Below are 21,872 nucleotides of genomic sequence, written 5' to 3' on the forward strand. Positions count from 1 at the left end.
CGTATTTACTCTTGTATTAGACCCCCTGGATTTTCGAGGCGAAGAAAATGGAAAAAAAAAAAATCTTGCATACAAGATCCCCCAACGTAATTCCTCAGAGAACAACAACAATTCCGCTTCAAAGCGGGTACAAGTCTTATTGCAGCTCTGATGACATCGCACAAATTTGTGAATAGTTTCGTCTGTATAATCCACGCAATGAAAACACTTGTCGAATATAAGAATAAATTGACAAGAGGGTCATCTTTTCAATAGAATATATCAAGTAAATGATATTACATAAGTCTTGGGACTAGTTTCAACCACTTAGTGGCCATCTTCAGCCAAATAAAAATTAAACAGAGCATGTGATAACTGCATATAACAACATCAGACATTAGAGATTTACTTCTTGGCCTGAGGTCCTAAGTGAACTTTAAGACACGACAAGAAGATCATAACCATAAATTTTGTTATTATATGTAATTTAATGCTATAATTATTCCTGCAACATTGCCTTTGTCTGTTATGTTTTAGTTATCACACGCTCTGTTCAATTTTTATTTGGCTGAAGATGGCTACTAAATGGTTGAAACTAGTCCCAAGACTAATGTAATATCATTTACTTAATATATTGTATTGAAAAGGTGAACCCTCTTGTCAATTTATTCTTATAATTGCACGTCAATACAGAAAAAAAATGAAATTTATAGCTTATAATTAAACACGCGTCGAAGTCGTGCAGTACATCTGTGTTTCGTAGTTAAGAAATGTCCACCTCTGTAGCGTAGGCCTACTGCAGCTATAATCACATCACACAAATAGGTGAATAGTTTGGGGTCCGACCCACACACTGCAGGCAAGCATCAGTCATGCTATATGTCTGTTCAGTAGTTCAGAATGTAAGCGGTTAGCACAATTAGCTGCCATTCTCAGGAGTCTGAGTTTGATCCGTACTGCCAGAGATTTACGAATGGCAGGAAGGTTGATATGCGGTAAAAATGGTACATGTAAATCGCCTCCACTGGGGGCGTCTAAAAGGAGCTACACCACCTCGGTATGAAGAAACGAGTTCACTTTAGTTGAGAAATATTCACTGTTGTTGCTATTAATATTGCAGGCGAGATCATTAACAAAGTGATCTTTTAATATCTTGTAACTCTGGCCAATACTATTTTTTTGGAGAGAAGTAAGTTTAAAACGTGATAAAAACTGTGATTGTTTTACTTGCCAACGTACCTAACTAATAATAATAATACTGATTTTATGTCCCCACTTACTTTTAATTATTTTTGGAGACACCAAACAAAACATACTAGGGAATGAGTTAATAAAATGGAGGCAACGAACATACGAAATTAAACATTATGATAATAAAATGCATTACCGCTGCACCTGTAGATATCCATAAATATGGCAAACTTGCCTGTTATTCATTTTTATTCTTTCCATCATGGAACTTTTGGCACTATCTGGGCAATAGCATACCTAACCTAAACAATGTGATCTCTCTTATTTTATTTACACCTGTTTAGGTAAATCCTGATGTGATAAATGTAGAAAACAAGCATGAAATACCGTATACTTAATAATAAGGGTCTGGCTTTGAACAGCCGCAGTTATCGAAAAAATACTTCCAGTCACTATGTATTACATTCAGAAGTAGAACTCTTAACATATGCTAGTTATCAGTTGGTAGTTTGGCAAGCTTTCTACAGCACGGCTTTATTCAGAAGGAGTGGCTTCTGCTACTCGTACACCAACTGAGAATATCGAAGACCATCTCCAGAAACCATTTGGGAATAGATTCACACTGTTTGGACTCTATAATCGAGAACACAACTATTTTTAGAAGGTTCAAAAAAGACTACCTCGAATGCTCTGGATTGCAGTGCATGGCCGACGCGGCTGACGAGATGGCAGTAAAGATGACGTCACTTGGAATGGCGACACGCAGACAGCAGAGTAGTTGGCAGTGATCAGGTTTACTGTGTGGTAGGCCTACTTCTCAACTGACAGACAAATGACTGGCCATTAAGTTATTTTGTATCAATATTGTATAATATGATAATAGCCCTTATTCCTTTTCTCTACAGGGTTAAGTATGAAGCGAGACGAATCTTCGTAGCAAGTTTACGACCGTATGCCCTTCCTGACGTCAACCTCATCAGAGGAATTAATGAGATGAAACGAATGACACGATATGAGTAACTAAAACTGACTATATTTACTTGTATGCCTAAAAGTTGTGTTCACCATTAAATGGTTCACCATAAATTTTATGGTCTTCTCACGTTTAGAAATACTGCCTTCCAATGAAAATAGCCAGTGTAACTCATAAGTTCGTTAAAAGAATAGTGTAGCATGTTTACATGTACAATTTACATCTCCTTATAGCCTAGAAGTCATGTGTTCATTGGACAAAACTTGAGGTTATCACATATTGGATCCTCCTTTACTTTTTTGGCTGTAAAAGTGGGGGGAGGGAAAGGGATCTAATACGCGAGTAAATACAGTAAAATACAGCCCCAGCATTTGCCTGGTGTGAAAAAGGGAAACAACAGAAATCCATCTTCAGAACTGTTGAGGGTGTGATTCGAACCCACTATCTCCCGAATGCAAACTCTCAGCCATGCGACCGTAACCTCTCAGCCAACTCGCTCAGTCATTCCATCTCTCACCAGATAGTCTCTAGACTCTAAAGCTGCTGCTGCATGGTTGTAAGCTCATGGTGATCTCATCAGAAAAGAGCATACGCTTCCACAGTTCCTAATACCATGTGCTATGAGTCATTATCCACCTCACAAGAGCTGCCCTATGGTGCAGTTTAAAAGAGGCCTTTGGTAAAAGCCTTCTTGATACCAGTCCTTCATGCAGCAGATTTTGTGCAGTCTGATCAGACACATTCACTCTAGTGGCCCTGAAAAGACACCGGTGAACGGAGGCAGCAGTAGCAGTAGGCCTATGACGTGTTGTGAAGTAACGAATACCGATCCTCACTGCGACTTGTTTTGTGTGGGTCAGCAACCATTCAAGTTGCTTTTTCCTAACTCTGGAGACATTGCCGACTCACTCCAACATAAGTGTGGCAACATCTAGCTGTCATCCTTCTTGCGTCACTATTTGAATGCAGTCAGCTGCTGCACCAGTGGGTGCTGCAGGAAACGTGTAACATGAAATTGCAGAGCTCAACAAGTCTGTGCTCACAAGAAAGTGGCCCCTCATGTTTCTTCACAAACTGCAGAGCTTCTAAGGTGGCAAAAACTCTGCAATATATATGCTATAGACGGTAGGAAGAGGGATGGATCTTGGTGGTGACATGTTCAGAAACCAACATACGTCCAACATTCTCTCCTATCTTTGAACTGTCCATGAAATAAAGTAGATCCACACCCAGATATTGGTGAACGAAGTCGTAGAAATACCTCCGATGAACAGAGTCATCCATGTTCACCTTAGGACCACAGTACATCTACCCGTATATCCAGTCGCAGTACTGTACTAGCCACAGAGGTGTCTTATTAGGGGTCTGTTCAAGACAACTGCCGATAGCTACGTCCAACTCGTAGCAGAAGCTATCAATTCGAATTCTAACTGGTTGTGTGGTTTTCATACCGCTGGTGGTATTGAGTATCAAAGAGGCATTGATAGCTTGGATATTGTGGCATTTCACAAATTTGGGCATGTACACGAGGAGTATTAACTGCAGCTTTCTTTTCTTATTAAGGTGACATTCCCGATTCAATGAGTAGGCTGGGAATTGGGCTAGTACAGAAACGTCCAGTTGTTAGACATATTTAGTCCCTTTTTCGGGACATCCTTAGCCACTTATTGAATAAGAACAAATTCCAAAAGATATACACTAAAAAATGTGACAATATAATCCACGCCGGGCTGAGTGGCTCAGACAGTAGAGCACTGGACTTATAAGCCTTACTTTGCAGATTCGATCTTGATTCAGTCCGGTGGTATTTGAAGGCGCTCAAATTCATCAGCCTCATGTCTGTAGATTTACACACACATAAAAGAACTCCTGTTGGACAAAATTCTGGTACCAGGCATCTCTGAAAATCATAAAAGTAGTTAGCGAGACGTAAAACCAAATAATAGTATTAGGTACCGCCTACTTCATAAATCTTAATTAAAATAACTGAATATTATAACCTTCCAATGAATGTTGGATTAGAGTCGGGGGAGACACTGGAAGTTTGTGGTAAAGTAAAAGTTAATGAAATCATACGTCCAGTTATTACACGCCCAAATATGTTTAGAAATTCAAATAAATCGCTCAATCACATAAATAACAGACAACGAATTGAAGGTGCCGGCAAAATAATAAGCTCAGAACGCCATGGTATCTCATTAGATTACCATAGATGATAGTATTTCGTAGCACGAAATACAGAACTAAATGAACATTGCAGTTTCTTCAGGCAGAAGATTAATAAACGTAAATAAATGGTGAGAAACATCAATAACAGAAATACGCATCGGAGGCCATGGAATGAGTTGGATCAAACGGGCCAAGTTCAATCTATATATGGTGGCCATACCTTGTCTATCTAGTCTGGTATAGTTCGAGAATCGAGACTTGTGATGAAATAGTCGACTGGTAAACCAAAACATCATGCAACGGATTGTTAAATGAATTCCTTTGCCGATGTTAATGATTGTGTAGGAGTACTCTGTATCAAAGAAGTCAGGTGTTTAACGTCAAAAACATATGGGAAGCTACGGAACATGGAAGAGACTTTAAAAGCAAACCAACTTTTATTATTGCAGTCTAGTATTAGATTTTGTTTCTAAAAAAGAGAAGATTACAGTTTGTTAAAGGATTCTAAAGCATTAGAAAGGTTACACATGATTCAGAAGGAAATCAGATGAAAGCTGAATTTTATTACAATATTGTTATTAGTAATAAGAATAATTCTTTGTAATGAGGCAAGATATACTGTATATCTGGTTCTCTCCAAAATATTAAGGCAAGTGTTGGGTAATAATATTGTAAATGATATTCATGTGTGTAGCGTTATACTAATAGCATGTTATAAGTTCCAGGTATCATGTTTATAAGATGTTCATAAATCCCAGCATGGCTAACTAAATTATGATGTGGTCTTGAAAGATCTGATGAATGTTGGGATGGATACCTACGGATAAAATACAAAGACCAGAGAATGAGAGGTGTCTTCTTCCTGAAGTCTACGACCGGTAAATACTCAAAATCAACGTCTTATTTATCCTGCTATGTAGTTGCTTAAAGTAGAGTAGCGCAATTTTATGATGTCAAAAATATGACATGCCCAGTTATACAACTTGAATGCAACCGTTTAGTCGTCAATCATAATGTTATGATGGGTAGGAATGTTGTAAGTTGTGACGTAAATAATCCTGAAAATTATTATCTGCTGTACACTGTGTTATGAGAATTTAAGCGGTCACTAGTAAGTGTTATGCAGGTAAAATTTAGGCATGGATAACGCATGTGTAACGATAGTGTCATCATAAATGAACCTCAGTTTACTTTATGGTTCAGATATGTGTTTGAAGGAATCGTGAGGTAATGTATGTGCGTGATTTAGTGTCATCTACAATAATATTTTATGTTAGGCATAGTATTCGCGAGTATGCTAGTGATATATCGCGGTGATATTGTGATATCAACCAAATTTGAATTAATAGTCCTCGTAATATAAGTGCCTGAGTATGTTTTAAATGAAATGAGAATTCGTTGAGCATGACGTGTATGAAATTATGAGGTTTATTGCGATAGAGTCGTCGAATAATTAATGTTGTGTGGATCGTTGAATGTTTCATTGGGATTAACCAATTAATGGAATAATGCAATGTTAGAGGTCCCGGTGATATTTGTTGTAGTGAAGATCGATTTCGTCATGCATATGAATTTGATTTGCAGAAATGAGTAATGATTACTTAGGCAGAAAGGCGATATTTGCGATGATGTTTCGAGGCGTACTGACGACACTTGTAGGGTGATCGTCAAAGATACCTTAATTAAAGATACAGTATAGGTAATTGCGCACAATATTGGAAGATTATATAAGATATTCATTAGTTAATGAATCCATGCAGATGAGAGCCATGTCACAGATGGAACATGTAACCTTCACTTATGTGTAGTGTGTAGATTGTTTTTCTTGCTAGCTAAATTTCTTCTTATAAATCATAGAATTGACACTTAGAGCTGAAGTAGATTTTCCAGGTTTCTTTCACGGAGGATACCAGGGCTGCAGAATCATCGTAGATCCTGAATCACTGTAGCTGGCGATTGTATTTTCAGATATTTATTGTTTAGGTGCAGATTCCGATGGAGCTCAGGAGATTGATTTAATTTTTATTGCCCAATTTTAATGTTTTGAAGGGTAATAACGTTGTCCTATGTTTCCTCGATCATTTTTAACCTGAACGATAGTAATATGAACAGGTTATTGGTGCGTTCAAGTTGTTTAGCTAGATTTTCGATGAATTATGTGGTAATTACAAAATAATAACGGGATATTAACACATGTATTTTGAAATCATTGAAGAGGTTTGTCAAACAGACAAGATTTTATCATTTTAACCATCAGTTAGAAGATAGGTGTGATGAATGATGGACTTATTTGTAAAATTAAGCCTTCAGCAATGCAAGGTTGGTTTTTCCTTTTGACTTTTTTGCAAATTTTAAAAGATTATATTGTTGTTGCGACTAACCTGTTATGATAAGAACATGATGTAAAAATGGAATGTTAACAAGAGTCAGAGATTAGAATTATTTACTACTAGCTGATGTACCCGTGCTTCGCTACGGGATTCTCAGAAAGACTGACTTTGTGGTTTTCTTAACCTGAAATCAACATAGGTCATTACAAAAACGTAAGTATGAATGTAGCAATTAAAAGCAATGCTATCATATATAATAGTTGATCAAATTGAAAGCCGCACGTTTTATCACTTTTAACAAACAGTGCTGCGGTTAGATTGGGTGCCAAACTAATAGTCCGAAGTTCCAGAGCTGGGATGACCAGGCCGCAGATTGCCATGAATACTCGTCTGCCATTATTCTGCTAAATATGCACACTGTTCATTCCAATCAGTGCCTCAGAGTAGGGATTAAATAGCCCGAATGCTATGATGATCCAGTGTGTTACGTACCAGTAGTATCAGAAAATTTATAAACCAGGGGAATGTCATGCTAAAGAAGAAAGTTATCTAACTCCCCAGCTACTTCCCATCAATATTCAGGCAGGCTGTTACACTCTGTATGATGGGGCGAGTTGACCGTGTGGTTAGCGGTGCGCAGCTGTGAGCTTGCATCCGAGAGATAGTGGATTCGAACCCCATTGTCGGCAGCGCTGATGATGGTATTCCGTGGTTTCTCACTTTCACACCAGTCAAATGCTGTGCCTGTACCTTAATTAAGGCCTAAGGCACTCCTAGCCCTTTCCTATCCCATCGTCGCCATAAAACCTATCTATGTCGGTGCGACGTAAATCAAATAAAAAATACTCTGTACGCAGCAGTAATCCTATCTAGCGGAGATGAAGGGCAACAGATGACACAAAGCACATCACGACAAACAATGATCAATGTAATGTAATTGTTGATCAATGTTATGAATTTTCTATATTGTAGGCCTTCACATTTAGTTTTCTTTCGACTCCGTGATTTGTAAAATATTTAATACCATAAACTGTAGTTTCTTATTCTCCGACTTTACATACCGATTTTCATTAAATACTGTTTACCCATTTCTGGTTACTCGGCGCTGATATGGACTTAGTAACAAAAATCAAAAATCATGAATATCTTTGTGATCATAGCCAGTCCAGTAACAATGTATAAGACATGAATAATAGGAAATTTAATACTATATAACCCTAGTTATGTAGCATTCATCGATTACACCTCTATTTGAGAATTACATTTTAGGCCTTCCCCTAAACTACCATTTCACTCAGCGTGAATAAAATAATTTACAGCCTAGACTATAGTGACTTATTTCCTGACTTTGCATACCGATTTTCATCAAGATAGGACTACTAATAACAACAATATTTGAGAATTATATTTTAGGCCTTCCCCTAAACTACCATTTTTCTCAGCGTGATTACAATTATTGACAGCCTAGATTGTAGCAACTTATTCCCCAAATTTGCATACCCATTTTCGTTAAAATAAGACCACTAATAACAAATAGTTGAGAATTCAATTTTAGGCCTTCCCCTAAACTACCATTTCACTCAGCATGAGTAAAATGATTTATAGCCTAGATTGTAGAGGCTCATCCCCCGACTTCACATACCGATTTTCATTAAATTCTCTTCAACCGTTTTCTCGTGATGCGTGTACAGACAGACAGACAGACAGACAGACAGACAGACAGACAGACAGACAGACAGACAGACAGACAGACAGACAGACAGACAGACAGACAGACAGAAATTACGGAAAAGTAAAAAGTGCATTTTCTTGTTACTATGGACATGACCGATACAGAAATACCATTATTTTTAAATTCTGAGCAATGTACAGACAAAACTCTTATTTTATATATATAGATTAATCAATTTAATGTTAAATCACTACTAATGTCCATTTGTTTTGCTCATCTTATATTAATATTGTAGTTGTTATTACGAATGTGTTGGTTATTAAACAGAACATCCTTCCACGAAAAGAAATATTTTCGGATTTCTCATTTAATAGAATAAGATGTATGATAGTTTAGGTTAAAGTATTAATTCACAAACATCCTTATACGTCAGTCAGATCTAAAATAAAGCCAACGGTGCGATTCTGTGACCAACTATGAATCTTCACGTCCCTAGAGTGGAATCTTTTGCATCTCTGCATGACACCAGCTGAGGCATAACTTTTTCAACAACAACCCAGAATTTAGAGATGCGCAAAAGGTCACAATATAAGGAGACCCTTTACTTGCGTACTTAAGAGAGTTTGTCAGCACCATTTAAAAGCCTAGCACAAGAAAGACATTTTTATGAAAGCGTCTTATTTGGCTGAAAAACTGGAATGAGGTAAATGAAAATCTTCCAGTAAAGGGAGTTTTGACTAAGGTCACCTCATGTGCCTAATGCTGCTGTGCAAAGGTTATCGTGGAAGTAATATAATAACTGAATTATTTAAATGTGCAATATCCCTAAAGTTACAGGCCAATAATTTAGTACTGCTACTTCATTTGATTGACAAATGAAATAATCTGTCAGGTACATCCATGAAATTTCTTTAAAAATTTTCAGATGAGAAACTGCTTTTTAATTGACTAATCTGAAAAACTAAGTAACAATATGCTTTTTTTTTTATACTACTGCACTCATTTTCAATGTAATATGGTACAGTCAAATTTATTTCAGCAAATACATGTATTTATTCAACAAATTGTTCTTTGACCTACGTCATCTTGCTCATTACAATGAAATAAAAGGATGAAACTCAAGTGGCTACAAAATAGTGCTGTGAAAAAACAGCTTCTTTCCTATGTTCTCACCTTAGTTCCTGTGCCATGAGCCTCCACATATACCACATCAGCTGGGTTGATGCCAGCCTCTGCGTACACTTCCTTGATTAGTTTCTTCTGCATTTCTCCTGATGGGAAAGTAATACCCTGAATCTTATTACCATCAGTATTTGTCTTAGCATTCACAACTGTTGCATATACTCGTCTGGCTTGAGAGGATTTCTGTAGGAAGATTACCACAGCAGCTTCACTACGAACGTATCCATTACCTGCAACATCACATCCAGAAATTTAAGCTATTTGTATGATTTTGACTCCATATTTAAATTTAACAGCAGTAATGTCTTCAGAGGAATACAGTTTTTAGAAATGACTTGTGGTACAGAGAAAAAATAATGTACTTTTAAATTTATATTTCGTTTATCTTCCATCAGTCCCAGCATATGGGCAGCTTTTTGATGCCCTCATCGAGGACGGCGACAGTGTTGCTGATTTTCCACGTTCTCGTCCTTCCTTGAACTTTTTATGCCAGGCAAAGACACGCATCCTTGACAATGTTTGATTACCGAACTATGCGATCAATCTCTGGCAAATTTCCGCCGCTGTAACTCCTTCATGAGCAAGAAATTTTATAATTATGCGGTGCGCTCTGGCATCTTGAGCGTTACTGACGAAATGGTGGGAAATATCTAACAGCACACTCTCTCCATTCCTAATGATCCCACCTAACCATAGCAGAAGCACGGGGCCAGTCCTACCAACTGCTGATGTTCAGGAACAAAAATCCCATTTACATTTGATCGACCTTCGTACATATCTCTAAATGTATCCCCCAATAAAAGATTTCATGTTACACAGTGAACTCCCAATATTTTGTACGTAGATAATTCACTTTGCAGTTAATTCGTACTCATGGAGATGAAGTTACAGTGATTTAAAAAGACTGGACTTAAGTAGCCTACTTGCACACCACTACCACAATACTGCAAACTTGCCACAGGTGATATTGCACAAGTTTCCTTTAACTTCTACAGTAAGACAATAGAAGAGAAATGCACTTCCACCCAGTACCCATCCTCCCTTTCCCAATCGCTACACTCCAAGGTCACTGATCTAATGCTAAACGAAGTGTGGACAGACCAGGTTTTGTGGTAAAGAAAATACGCAATTTTCAAGGGAAATTCATTTTTTGTTTATTCAAAATAATGGCCATCGGCTTCTACACACTTTGCCCATCTTTCAGGCAAGTTATGAATACCATGCCACAAATACTGCTCATCTTTTGCAGTAAACCATTTGTCGAGCCATTTTCTAACTTCCTCGAAATTGCTGAAGTGCTGCTCTGCAAGTGCGTGCCCCATTGATGCGAAGAGGTGATAGTCAGATGGCGCCAGGTCAGGGGAGTACGACGGGTGCGGAAGGATGTCCCATCCAAGTGATTTCAAGGTGTCTTTCACTGGTTTTGCTGCGCGAGACTGCGCATTGTCTTGTAACACAATCACTTTGCTAAGTCTTCGGGCCCATTTCGGTCGTCTTTCGATCAATGCATGATTTAAAATAATCATTTGTTGGCGATAGCGGTGTGCATTAACGGTTTTGCCGGCAACTGCTTGTCTTCATACTTTTGTGGTCTACGAGAACATGCACTGTCTTTAAATCACCATGTTTAAATTGTCGAAACCATGTCTTACATGTTCTAATCGATGGAGCGTGTTCACCATATGTTTCTACCAGCAAATGACTTTCCACAGCTTTTTTTCTTTTGATTAAATATGAAAAGCAATGCATGCCGCAAATTTTCTTTTTCAGGCACGACAGTAGACATAATCACTGAACGACACAACACAGATGCTAGTGTCTGGCAGACTCAGCTTGTGTGTGTTGGTAGGCTGATATGATAAAGATGTTGATTCCCATAGGGAACCTGAAATATTTGTCCTGAATGAGTAAATTTATAATAGCAATATAATGTCCAATAATGGACAATAATTTTCAGAAGTTGCTGAACATAAGAACTGATGACAGTCATTCAATGGACGACCAGGAAAGGTTTTTTTTTTTCTACTTGCTTTACGTCGCACCGACACAGATATGTCTTATGGCGATGACGGGATAGGAAAGGCCTAGGAAGTGGAAGGAAGCGGCCGTGGCCTTAATTAAGGTACAGCCCCGGCATTTCCCTGGTGTGAAAATGGGAAACCACGGAAAACCGTCCTCAGGGCTGCCGAGAGTGGGGCTCGAACCCACTATCTCCCGATTACTGGATACTGGCCGCACTTAAGCAACTGCAGCTATCGAGCTCGGTACCAGGAAAGGCAATTAGTTGATGAAGAAATGGATAAAGAAATTACAATGAAGGAAATGGCAGTAAGAAAGATGAAGAATCGAAAAACTGCTGGAACAGATGAAATTTCAGTGGAGATTATAAAGGCAGCTGGAGCTGTAGGCCAGCAGTGGACATATCGGATTCTCAGGAATGTCTGGGAGAATAAGGAGGTCCCTGAGGATTGGCAAAAAGGAATAATCATCCCAGTTTTCAAGAAAGGCGATAAGAAAGTTTTGAAGAACTACAGGGGAATTACTCTAATATCCCATGTTGCTAAAATCATGGAAAGGATACTGGAAAGTAGAATAAGGTTGAGGGTTGAGAATCAGATACAGGAAAATCAGTTTGATTTCAGAAGTGGAAGGTCAACAATAGAGCCCATTTTCATTATGAGACAACTAACGAAAAAGCAATGGGAGTAAGGGAATGATACGGTGATGACATTCATTGACACTGAAAAGGCATATGACAGTGTCCCCAGGACTAAAGTTTGGGACAGTCTGGTGCAGAAAGGGATTGGACAGGGATTAATAAAAATTATCATGGCAATGTACAAGGTATGTTGTAGTTGCGTGCAAACACAAGTTGGCAGGACAAGTTGCTTCAAAATAACTAGTGGGCTGAGACAGGGAACTGTTCCACCACCAATCCTGTTTACAACAGTAATGGACGACATCATGAGAACAGCAAAAGCAGCATATGGAGGAAGTGAAATGAACATGTTATTTGCAGATGATATTGTGATTTGGGGAGAAGACGACAAGATGGTTTAAGAACAGTTGAATGTGGTGAATGGGAAGATCGAAGAATGTGGATTGAAAATAAGTGTAGAAAAGAGTAAAACTCTTATGACTAGAGGGGAGAAAGAAGGGAAAGGTCAGATTAGACTCGCAGACAAGCCCCTGGAAGTAGTGGAAACATTCAAATACCTGGGGAGTGAATTAATGGAGAATGCTCGACTGGATGCTGAGATTTTTAAGAGGATTCAAGCTGGAAGTTGTTTCTATCATAGTGTAAGAAATATGTTATGGGACAAAGATATGCCAATGGAAGCAAAGGAAACTATGTACAAGATGTATTACGTACCCATAGCAACTTACGGAGCAGAAACTTGGACAATGCTTTTTTTTTTTTTTTTTTTTTTTTTTTGCTAGTTGCTTTACATCGCATCGACACAGATAGGTCTTATGGTGACGATGGGACAGGGAAGGGCAAGGAGTGGGAAGGAAGCGGCCGCGGCCTTAATTAAGGTACAGCCCCAGCATTTGCCTGGTGTGAAAATGGGAAACCACAGAAAACCATTTTCAGGGCTGCCGACAGTGGGGTTCAAACCTACTATCTCCCGAATACTGGATACTGGACACACTTAAGCGACTGCAGCTATCGAGCTCGGTAGCTTGGACAATGACAAAGAAGGATGACAGTCTAATAAGGGCAGTCGAAATGAAGTTCTTGAGGAGTATGATACAGAAGAGTAGAAGAGACAAAATAAGGAATGAGAAAATCTGGGAAGAAATTGGAGTAGGAAAAATGAATGATAGAATAGAGAAGAGCCGACTAAGATGGTTATGGCACATAAAGCATATGAGTGACAAAAGAATACCAAAAAAAGGTGATGGAAACACAAATGCAAGGAAGGAGAGGCCATGGACAACCCCAATTGAGATGGTAGGATACAATCCAACGCAGTATTATAGAAAGAAACCTGGACTGGGACACAGTGTTGAACGAATGAATAAACGAACGAATGAATACTGATCTGCATTTAGGGCAGTCGCCCAGGTAGCAGATTCCCCATCTGTTGCTTTCCTAGCCTTTTCCTAAATGATTTCAAAGAAATTGGAAATTTATTGAACGTCTCCCTTGGTAAGTTATTCCAATCCCTAACTCCCCTTCTATAAATGAATATTTGACCCAGTTTGTCCTCTTGAATTCCAACTTTATCTTCATATTGTGATCTTTCCTACTTTTATAAACGCCACTCAAACTTATTCGTCTACTAATGTCATTCCACGCCATCTCTCCGCTGACAGCTCGGAACATACCACTTACTAAATTTTACACTATTGAGATTCTTCCACCGTTTTGATACTCAATAGTGTAAAATTTAGTGATTAGATTTTGATACAGAAAATGAAGCTGATTACTTGCAAAACATACCACTTAGTCGAGCAGCTCCTCTTCTTTCTCTCAATTCTTCCCAACCCAAACTTTGCAACATTTTTGTAACGTTACTCTTTTGTCGGAAATCAACCAGAACAAATCGAGCTGCTTTTCTTTGGATTTTTTCCAGTTCTTGAATCAGGTAATCCTGAGGGTCCCATACACTGGAACCATACTCGAGCTGGGGTCTTACCAGAGACTTATATGCCCTCTCCTTTACATCCTTACTACAACCCCTAAACACCCTCATAACCATGTGCAGAGATCTGTACCCTTTATTTACAATCCCATTTATGCGATTACCCCAATGAAGATCGTTCCTTATATTTATACCTAGGTATTTACAATGATCCCCAAAGGGAACTTTCACCCCATCAACGCAGTAATTAAAACTGAGAGGACTTTTCCTATTTGTGAAACTCACAACCTGACTTTTAACCCTGTTTATCAACATACCATTGCCTGCTGTCCATCTCACAACATTCGAGGTCATGTTGCAGTTGTTCACAATCTTGTAACTTATTTATCACTCTATAGAGAATAACATCATCCGCAAAAAGCCTTACGTCCAATTCCACTCCTTTACATATATCATATCAGTGTCATCAGTGTTGGAGGAGGAGTGGTGGAAAGACCGAAGAAAGTGGAGAGGAACCGTATTTGCCCCTAACCAGCTACAGCTGGATAAAGGGAAATTATGATGACGAATGGACCATTTATATTGGTATTATAGGTTGATGTCAAACGAACAAACTGACGTGTGTGTCAAATTCATGCACTGCGTAGTGTTCGCTGGAGCCATCTCTTAGTGAAACCGGAAAAGACTTATGCATACACCTGGTATGTGCAAAAATCTTTTTTGAAGGTTTGAATTAAAAACAGTTGCGAGAATTTTCAATTGATCTGTGGCCATGTCAGTTTTTCATATGAGCGGTCATAAAATGACATGTATAAGTTTAACAGTCTCTGAAAATAAATACTATAGAAAGAATGGAGAACTACTTAATGCTGACAACTAAACAGCAGTCACATAATGGCAACAATTGAAAAAAAAAAAAAATCAACAACAACAACAACAACAACAACAACAACAACTCGGACTCTGCCAGCACTACTACCATCCCAGGTAAACTACTCCCATTACTGACCGTTTGCGACTAGCCTCCTACCACTAGAACCTTAATGGTGCAGCTAGAGAAGGAAGTTTCTTGTTTCCCGTTCCATAAGGCCCATGGAGAAACCCAACAAAAGTACAATACAAGGAGAGGCCGGTTATGCCGTCCATGCCAGCTGGCAGGTTCCCAGTCTCATTCCTTCTAGGAAGTAACGAATGGGGCTACGAAAGGGCTGACACAGTTATTTCAAGACTGGTTTCACAATCTTTTTATGAAAGTAGGGATACCCTACCGAACTAAGCAGTCGCTGTCAATCAAAGCAAATGACAATGTGCTCTCCCACTCACATGAAAGTGAATTAGAGAAGGTGATATTTTAATTAAATTCCTTCCCTCTAAAGTAACCTCCATTCTACAGATCACCTCTGTTAAAGCAACTGGTTGAGGAAAACATTGATATTTCAACATTTTTGGAAGGAATTTAGCTTGTTAGATGCCCAAGCAGTCACAGGACAAAATGAACACTATTTTTTATTTTTTGGATTAAGTGGGAAAAAATTGTGTTATCCCTGAATCTACCCAATATTCTTGAGAAGTACTGGGAAGCCTATCGTCAACTATTCTCACACAATCATGGAAACCACCACGTTAGTGTCTCTATAGGCACACTCATCTTATGGAGAAAAGAGATAACTTTTTATTCTCAGATATTCTTGAGATATTTACTATCCAAAATTAGAAAAGTGAATGATTATCTCAGAAACAAAAAGCGATGACAGATTTTTGTAATGTTGGCATAATGTGCATTGCATTCTGTAAAATAATTTTACTCTATTGTGTCTTACAATAAACTTAAAATGTTATTACTTTTTCACATGTTTATATGATCAGTTTCAATATTTTAAACAATGGCTTCATGTTTATTAAGCACAACAGAAAAACTTGACAATTTGCAGTTTCAATAATTTGTGAAGGTTCGTGCATTACTGTGAATTATCAGGAGTGGGAATGTCCTTTAGCCTGCAGTATGTAATTTGTATAAATAATTTAGGAGTTAAACATTTTAGTGAAATAAGTTTACTCTTATTGGTCACTTCTTAAGTGTACTGTTATACATCATTGTAGACTATAGGTTTATTCTTGGGAATTTGCTCCTCTCCAATACTTCTTAAGAATATTGGGCAGATTCGGGGATAACACAAATTTTTCCCGCTATTAATCCAAAAAATAAAATTATTTTGGCTGATGCCTTTTTTATTCCTGCTACATTACCAATTTTACTATATCCTAAGACTAGTGACCTGCCTCAGCTTAGCACGGGAACAATTTTGGAATTATGGTGATAGGTCTTTATAAGTCTTCCTTGTAGACAACATAATTGCTTTTCCCTTTGGTGTGTACTGTATATAGTTTGGTGCAACAATTTTCCAAGACCTCTCTGGCCACAGCTGACCCCTTTCTCCCCATGCAATATTTAAACCATTAAGAAGTGACCAATAAGAGTAAACTTTGAATAGATTTATTTTATTAAATAACAAGATAGTCTTTCTTACCTGATATATCAAAGGCCTTGCACATGCCCTGAGGACTAAGCATGTTGAGACGGTGGAACTGCAAGGAACAGGTTGGTTTGAGTAATAAATTCACTCCACCAACAATAGCAGCATCACACTGACCAGTCCGCATAGCATTCACTGCTTGTTGCAGAGCGAACATACTGGATGAACATGCTGTATCTATTGCATAGCTGGGACCTGCATAATATCATATATGTTACATCTAATATACTTTAATTATTTTTTATTTTTTTAAAGCCATTTCTTTTCAGTTTTGAATCAGTTAATTTATAACTGTTAGGTTCTTCAGTCTGTTGAAACTAATTTATGGAAAAAGTTTATAAACTACCTGAAAAAGAAAACACGTAATAGCAGAGCTATATGGTACTTGACAAAGGAACAATGCAATTAAAAAATAGAATGATATGTTTAGTTTTTGAAAGAACATCAGATTCTACCAAATCACACTAAAAAATATTTAGAAATGTGGCAAAAATTTGTGTTATTCCTGAATCTTAATATGCTTGAGAAGTATTGAAGTATGTTTATCACGCTGAGTGCCAAGCCAATTGTAGCCTACTATTCCACTGGTGCCAGGCATGAATTTCAATAGTATTCCGCTGGTGCCACAGCTATTATACATCTTGTAGGCTGTTTATATATTCTTGGTATATATTAATATGATGTACTAAGTAAACTTTTTCTCATCATACCAAGATCATGTGTGATGCCATATGGTGTCACATCAATTTTTACTAAGCATAAAATATAGCGTGACGCCATTCTGGGTCACAGAATTTTTTGTACAACAATTCCAAATACGTCAAATTTATGTGATAATTCAAACTAACACAATATTTATGAAAACCTGCTGAAATGCAAAACAAGTCCTTATATTGTATTACATATTGTTACCCCCTGTGGGTGAGGGACACAGATGAATACACTTCCAGTATACCCTGCCTGTCGTAAGAGGCAACTGAAAAAGGGTGACCTATGCGCGGACACGGATTATGGTTTGGTACCATCTGTTGGACCCCCTGTGGATGGGAAGGGTTGAATACATCCACACCTAATTCCTGCCTGTCGTAGAAGGCAACTAAAAGGGTCATGTGGCCATCGGTCTGCTCTTTTTTTTTTAGAGGTTAGCTGTAGACCGATTCAAAATTAAGAGGGGAATTCCTCAAGGCAGTATTATCGGACCTTTATGTTTTCTTATATATATAAATGATATGAGTAAAGGAGTGGAATCGGAGGTAAGGCTTTTTGCGGATGATGTTATTCTCTATAGAGTGATAAATAAGTTACAAGATTGTGAGCAACTGCAACGTGACCTCGAAAATGTTGTGAGATGGACAGCAGGCAATGGTATGTTGATAAACGGGGTTAAAAGTCAGTTTGTGTTTTACAAGTAGGAAAAGTCCTCTCAGTTTTAATTACTGCATTGATGGGGTGAAAGTTCCTTTTGGGGATCATTGTAAGTATCTAGGTGTTAATATAAGGAAAGATCTTCATTGGGGTAATCACATAAATGGGATTGTAAATAAAGGGTACAGATCTCTGCACATGGTTATGAGGGTGTTTAGGGGTTGTAGTAAGGAAGTAAAGGAGAGGGCATATAAGTCTCTGGTAAGACCCCAACTAGAGTATGGTTCCAGTGTATGGGACCCTCACCAGGATTACCTGATTCAAGAACTCGAAAAAATCCAAAGAAAAGCAGCTCGATTTGTTCTGGGCGATTTCCGACAAAAGAGTAGCGTTACAAAAATGTTGCAATGTTTGGGTTGGGAAGAATTGAGAGAAAGAAGAAGAGCTGCTCGACTAAGTGGTATGTTCCGGGCTGTCAGCGGAGAGATGGCGTGGAATGACATTAGTAGACGAATAAGTTTGAATGGCGTTTATAAAAGTAGGAAAGATCACAATATGAAGATAAAGTTGGAATTTAAGGGGACAAACTGGGGCAAATATTCATTTATAGGAAGGGGAGTTAGGGATTGGAATAACTTACCAAGAGAGATGTTCAATAAATTTCCAATTTCTTTGAAATCATTTAGGAAAAGGCTAGGAAAACAACAAATAGGGAATCTGCCACCTGGGCGACTGCCCTAAATGCAGATCAGTATTGATTGATTGATTGATTGATTGAATTCTTGATGTGCGTCCTCCTGTGGCTAAAGAAGTACCAATTTGAAGATTTAGATGCTCCTGGCTTGTAAATGGAATATCTTTCTGTGTCCCTAACACAAGGACCTCAGTCATCATTGTTCACATGATTGTGTACACCATTTGCACCAGCATCGTCCCCACCTATAATGTCACTATCTGTCCGACTCATTGGCTGAATGGTCAGCGTACTGACCTTCGGTTTGGAGGGTCTCGGGTTCGATTCCTGTCCGAGTCGGGGATTTAACCTTAATTGGTTAACTCCAATGGCTTGCGGGCTGGGTGTGTGTGGTGTATTCAACATTAGAAATCATCTTTGGTAGGGCCCTCATCTTCACAGACATGCGGGTCGCCTAATAGGCCGTCTACTAGAAAAAGACATGCACCAGGCCTCTCCGGAGGCCATACGCCATTATTATTATTATTATTATTATGTCACTATCTGTATCGCCACTGTCTTCCACATCACTCGATACATCCATCATGCTGTCAGTGCACTCATCGTCACTGGCGTTATATTCACTGTCATCAACATTTACATCTTTCTTTCTATCAGAATCCATAAGTAATTCACAAATATCCAATTCAGTAATTCTCTTCTTGGTGAGTCACTTACCATTCCTACAAAGAATATTACCAATATCTTCCATTTCTTTATATTTTTGCACAACTATACAAACTGAATGATAATTCGCACGTAAACAAGGAAAAAAACAATGCCTGGGGTGCTTTCACTTGTGAGAATAATCACTGGCCAGTCAATAATTTTGAAAGAATACTGTGGCATCAGATGGTGGCACATAGTAGCAATACATATCTGGAATAGACCTTGTAGTTCGCACTTCACGTAGTACCAATTTCACGCGCATAGATGTCGCAGCTGATTTCCTAGAGCGAATCGCCCGAAACTCATGTGCCACCATATGGCATCACGCCAACTCTGGTTTCAAGACCTGAGTGCCGCCATATGGCGCCGCACCATATCAAATTTGAAGACCAGCGTGACACCATACGGCGTCACATGGCAGCCAACGTGTTATACATTTCTAAATATTTACGAGTGTGATTCGATAGAATCTGATGATTATCTTTCAAGAATAAAACATGTTATTCTATCTTCGTTTCTTTGTCGGGTAAATTCTGTTCTCTTGTGTTTTCTTTTTTAGGACGTTTATAAATGTATTTATTCATTTTCATTACAGTAGTTTTGATAGACTGAAGAACCTAACAGTTATGAAATACTAGAATAAGTGTCCTTTCATTGTTCCTGTCTTTCTATATGACTAGAAAAACCTCCAAATTAGGTACATTTTCATCCCCACAAATTTTCAAAAAATATGACTGTAAATAACATGAAGAAGAGTGTAGAAGAATAGCAACTTACTGAGGAATGACAAGGAACACAATGGGATAATTTTTTTTTTTTAAACTAGCTCAGCATCTGAAGACAGAGCAATAGAAAAGGAGACAATACTAAACATGAAAACACTAAAGGACGAAATCTCTACATCGTTACACACTGCCATCTTCAAATAGATATGCTCTCGGCTCATCAGTCCCACTGTCGTGGAAAAAAGTATAGACACCCGAGTTAATGCATTTTTACTAAAAATGTCATCCTTTGTCCCACATAGAAACAAGCTACACCAAAATTTAGCTCATTTTATTCTAAGTTTGATTATGTGGAGTAGAAATGTTTATATAGTCAGTTAAAATTTTAACGTAGGTTGAACAAAAAAAAGTGTCTGTATCTTTTCCATTTCCGATGACGGAACTTTTAAAAGTATTGATCTGATCATTATCAAACTTTAATACGTCTTCAAATATCTTATTGTTGATCAGTATACCAAGTATTTATTTCATCAGATGTTCGTGAAAAAGGTTGTTGCAAATTTTGTGAAACATTCTCATTACTAGGTGATCACAGCCATAAAAAATTTGGCTTGTTGTAAAGCTCATGAGAATGTCAAGGCTAAAATTAAAATTATTGCTTTTTGCCTGCATGTAATTGTTGATTTTATATTGATTTATATTTAACTGAGTGGTTTTGAGAGAAGAAAGCAGCGTATCCACCGAGCCGTGTTGTCCAGTTGGCCTATTTGCCGCGCCAACTGAACTCTTACTTGCCCTATATCAGCTTCGAGTTATGTAGAGCTACTTCGAAATGAATGTGTTGTGTTGTGGGGGTGAGAAAGTGGAATGAGGGAATAACATGCTAAATGACAAAACGCTTCACAAGTTTAACGCATCCCACCATACCATTGATATCTTGAAGAGAGGATACACTTTGAATAAGCTCTATCACCTATCCCCAGGTGAAGATAAATTTCAATGACCTGGCCAATAATAGAACCCACAACCCTTGTATCCGAAATCCAACATGCTCACCATTCAGCTACGAAGTTTGGTGTAGCTTGTTTCTATGTGCGACAAAGGATAAACTTTTTATTAATGAATGAACTCTTGTGTCTATACTTTTTTCATAACGGTAGGTCTTTTTATATTTTTTCCACCCAGTTTTTTGGCACACACTGTAGGGGCTTGAACGTTTCCTGCCTGAGAAAAGCCAACGATGAAGGATAAAACGTGCAATCTTAACATTCCTTTCAGAACCGAGCAGTGAAGATTCTCATAGTATCTCATTTTGCATGAGATTCTCGTCCACATAGAAATTAGACATTTTGAAGAAACAGTGACTTCTCTACTTCTGAGGCCACGGCCATTCCCACTCCTAGTCCTTTCCTATCCCATCATTGCCATAAGACCAATCTGTGTCGGTGCAACGTAAAGAAAATTGTAACAAAAGTCCAATAAAGGTTTTAAACAATGAAGAAAAAACAAATATCCACTTATTGTACAGCAGGTAACACCCAATTGATGTTCAACCCGGCGACATCACTAGGGTTTCCAGGGCCAAGTGCTTTGTTCTCGCCGGCCAGTAGGCTGCTTCCTTCTCACACAACCAACCAATTAAATATAAATCAATATAAAATCAACAATTGCATGCAAGCAAAAAGAAGTTTTATTTCTAGCCTGACATTCCCATGAGCTTCATAACAAGCTGATTTTTTTTACGGCTATGATCGCCCAGTA

The 21,872-nt window shown here is 38.2% G+C and overlaps 1 protein-coding gene across 1 annotated transcript in view; it reads right to left on the reverse strand.

The window, feature by feature from the left end:
* Positions 1-21,872, reverse strand: part of FASN1 (Fatty acid synthase 1) — a 239,642-nt gene that overhangs the window by 118,804 nt on the left and 98,966 nt on the right. The window contains exons 5-6 of the mRNA XM_067135405.2: positions 16,614-16,814; positions 9,488-9,726 (exon numbers count right to left, since the gene is read on the reverse strand). Coding sequence (XP_066991506.2) covers positions 9,488-9,726; positions 16,614-16,814 — 440 coding nt within the window. The remainder of the gene's footprint in view (positions 1-9,487; positions 9,727-16,613; positions 16,815-21,872) is intronic.

Source organism: Anabrus simplex, chromosome 1 (genome assembly GCF_040414725.1).
Source record: "Anabrus simplex isolate iqAnaSimp1 chromosome 1, ASM4041472v1, whole genome shotgun sequence".
In the NCBI taxonomy this organism is placed as follows: domain Eukaryota; kingdom Metazoa; phylum Arthropoda; class Insecta; order Orthoptera; family Tettigoniidae; genus Anabrus; species Anabrus simplex.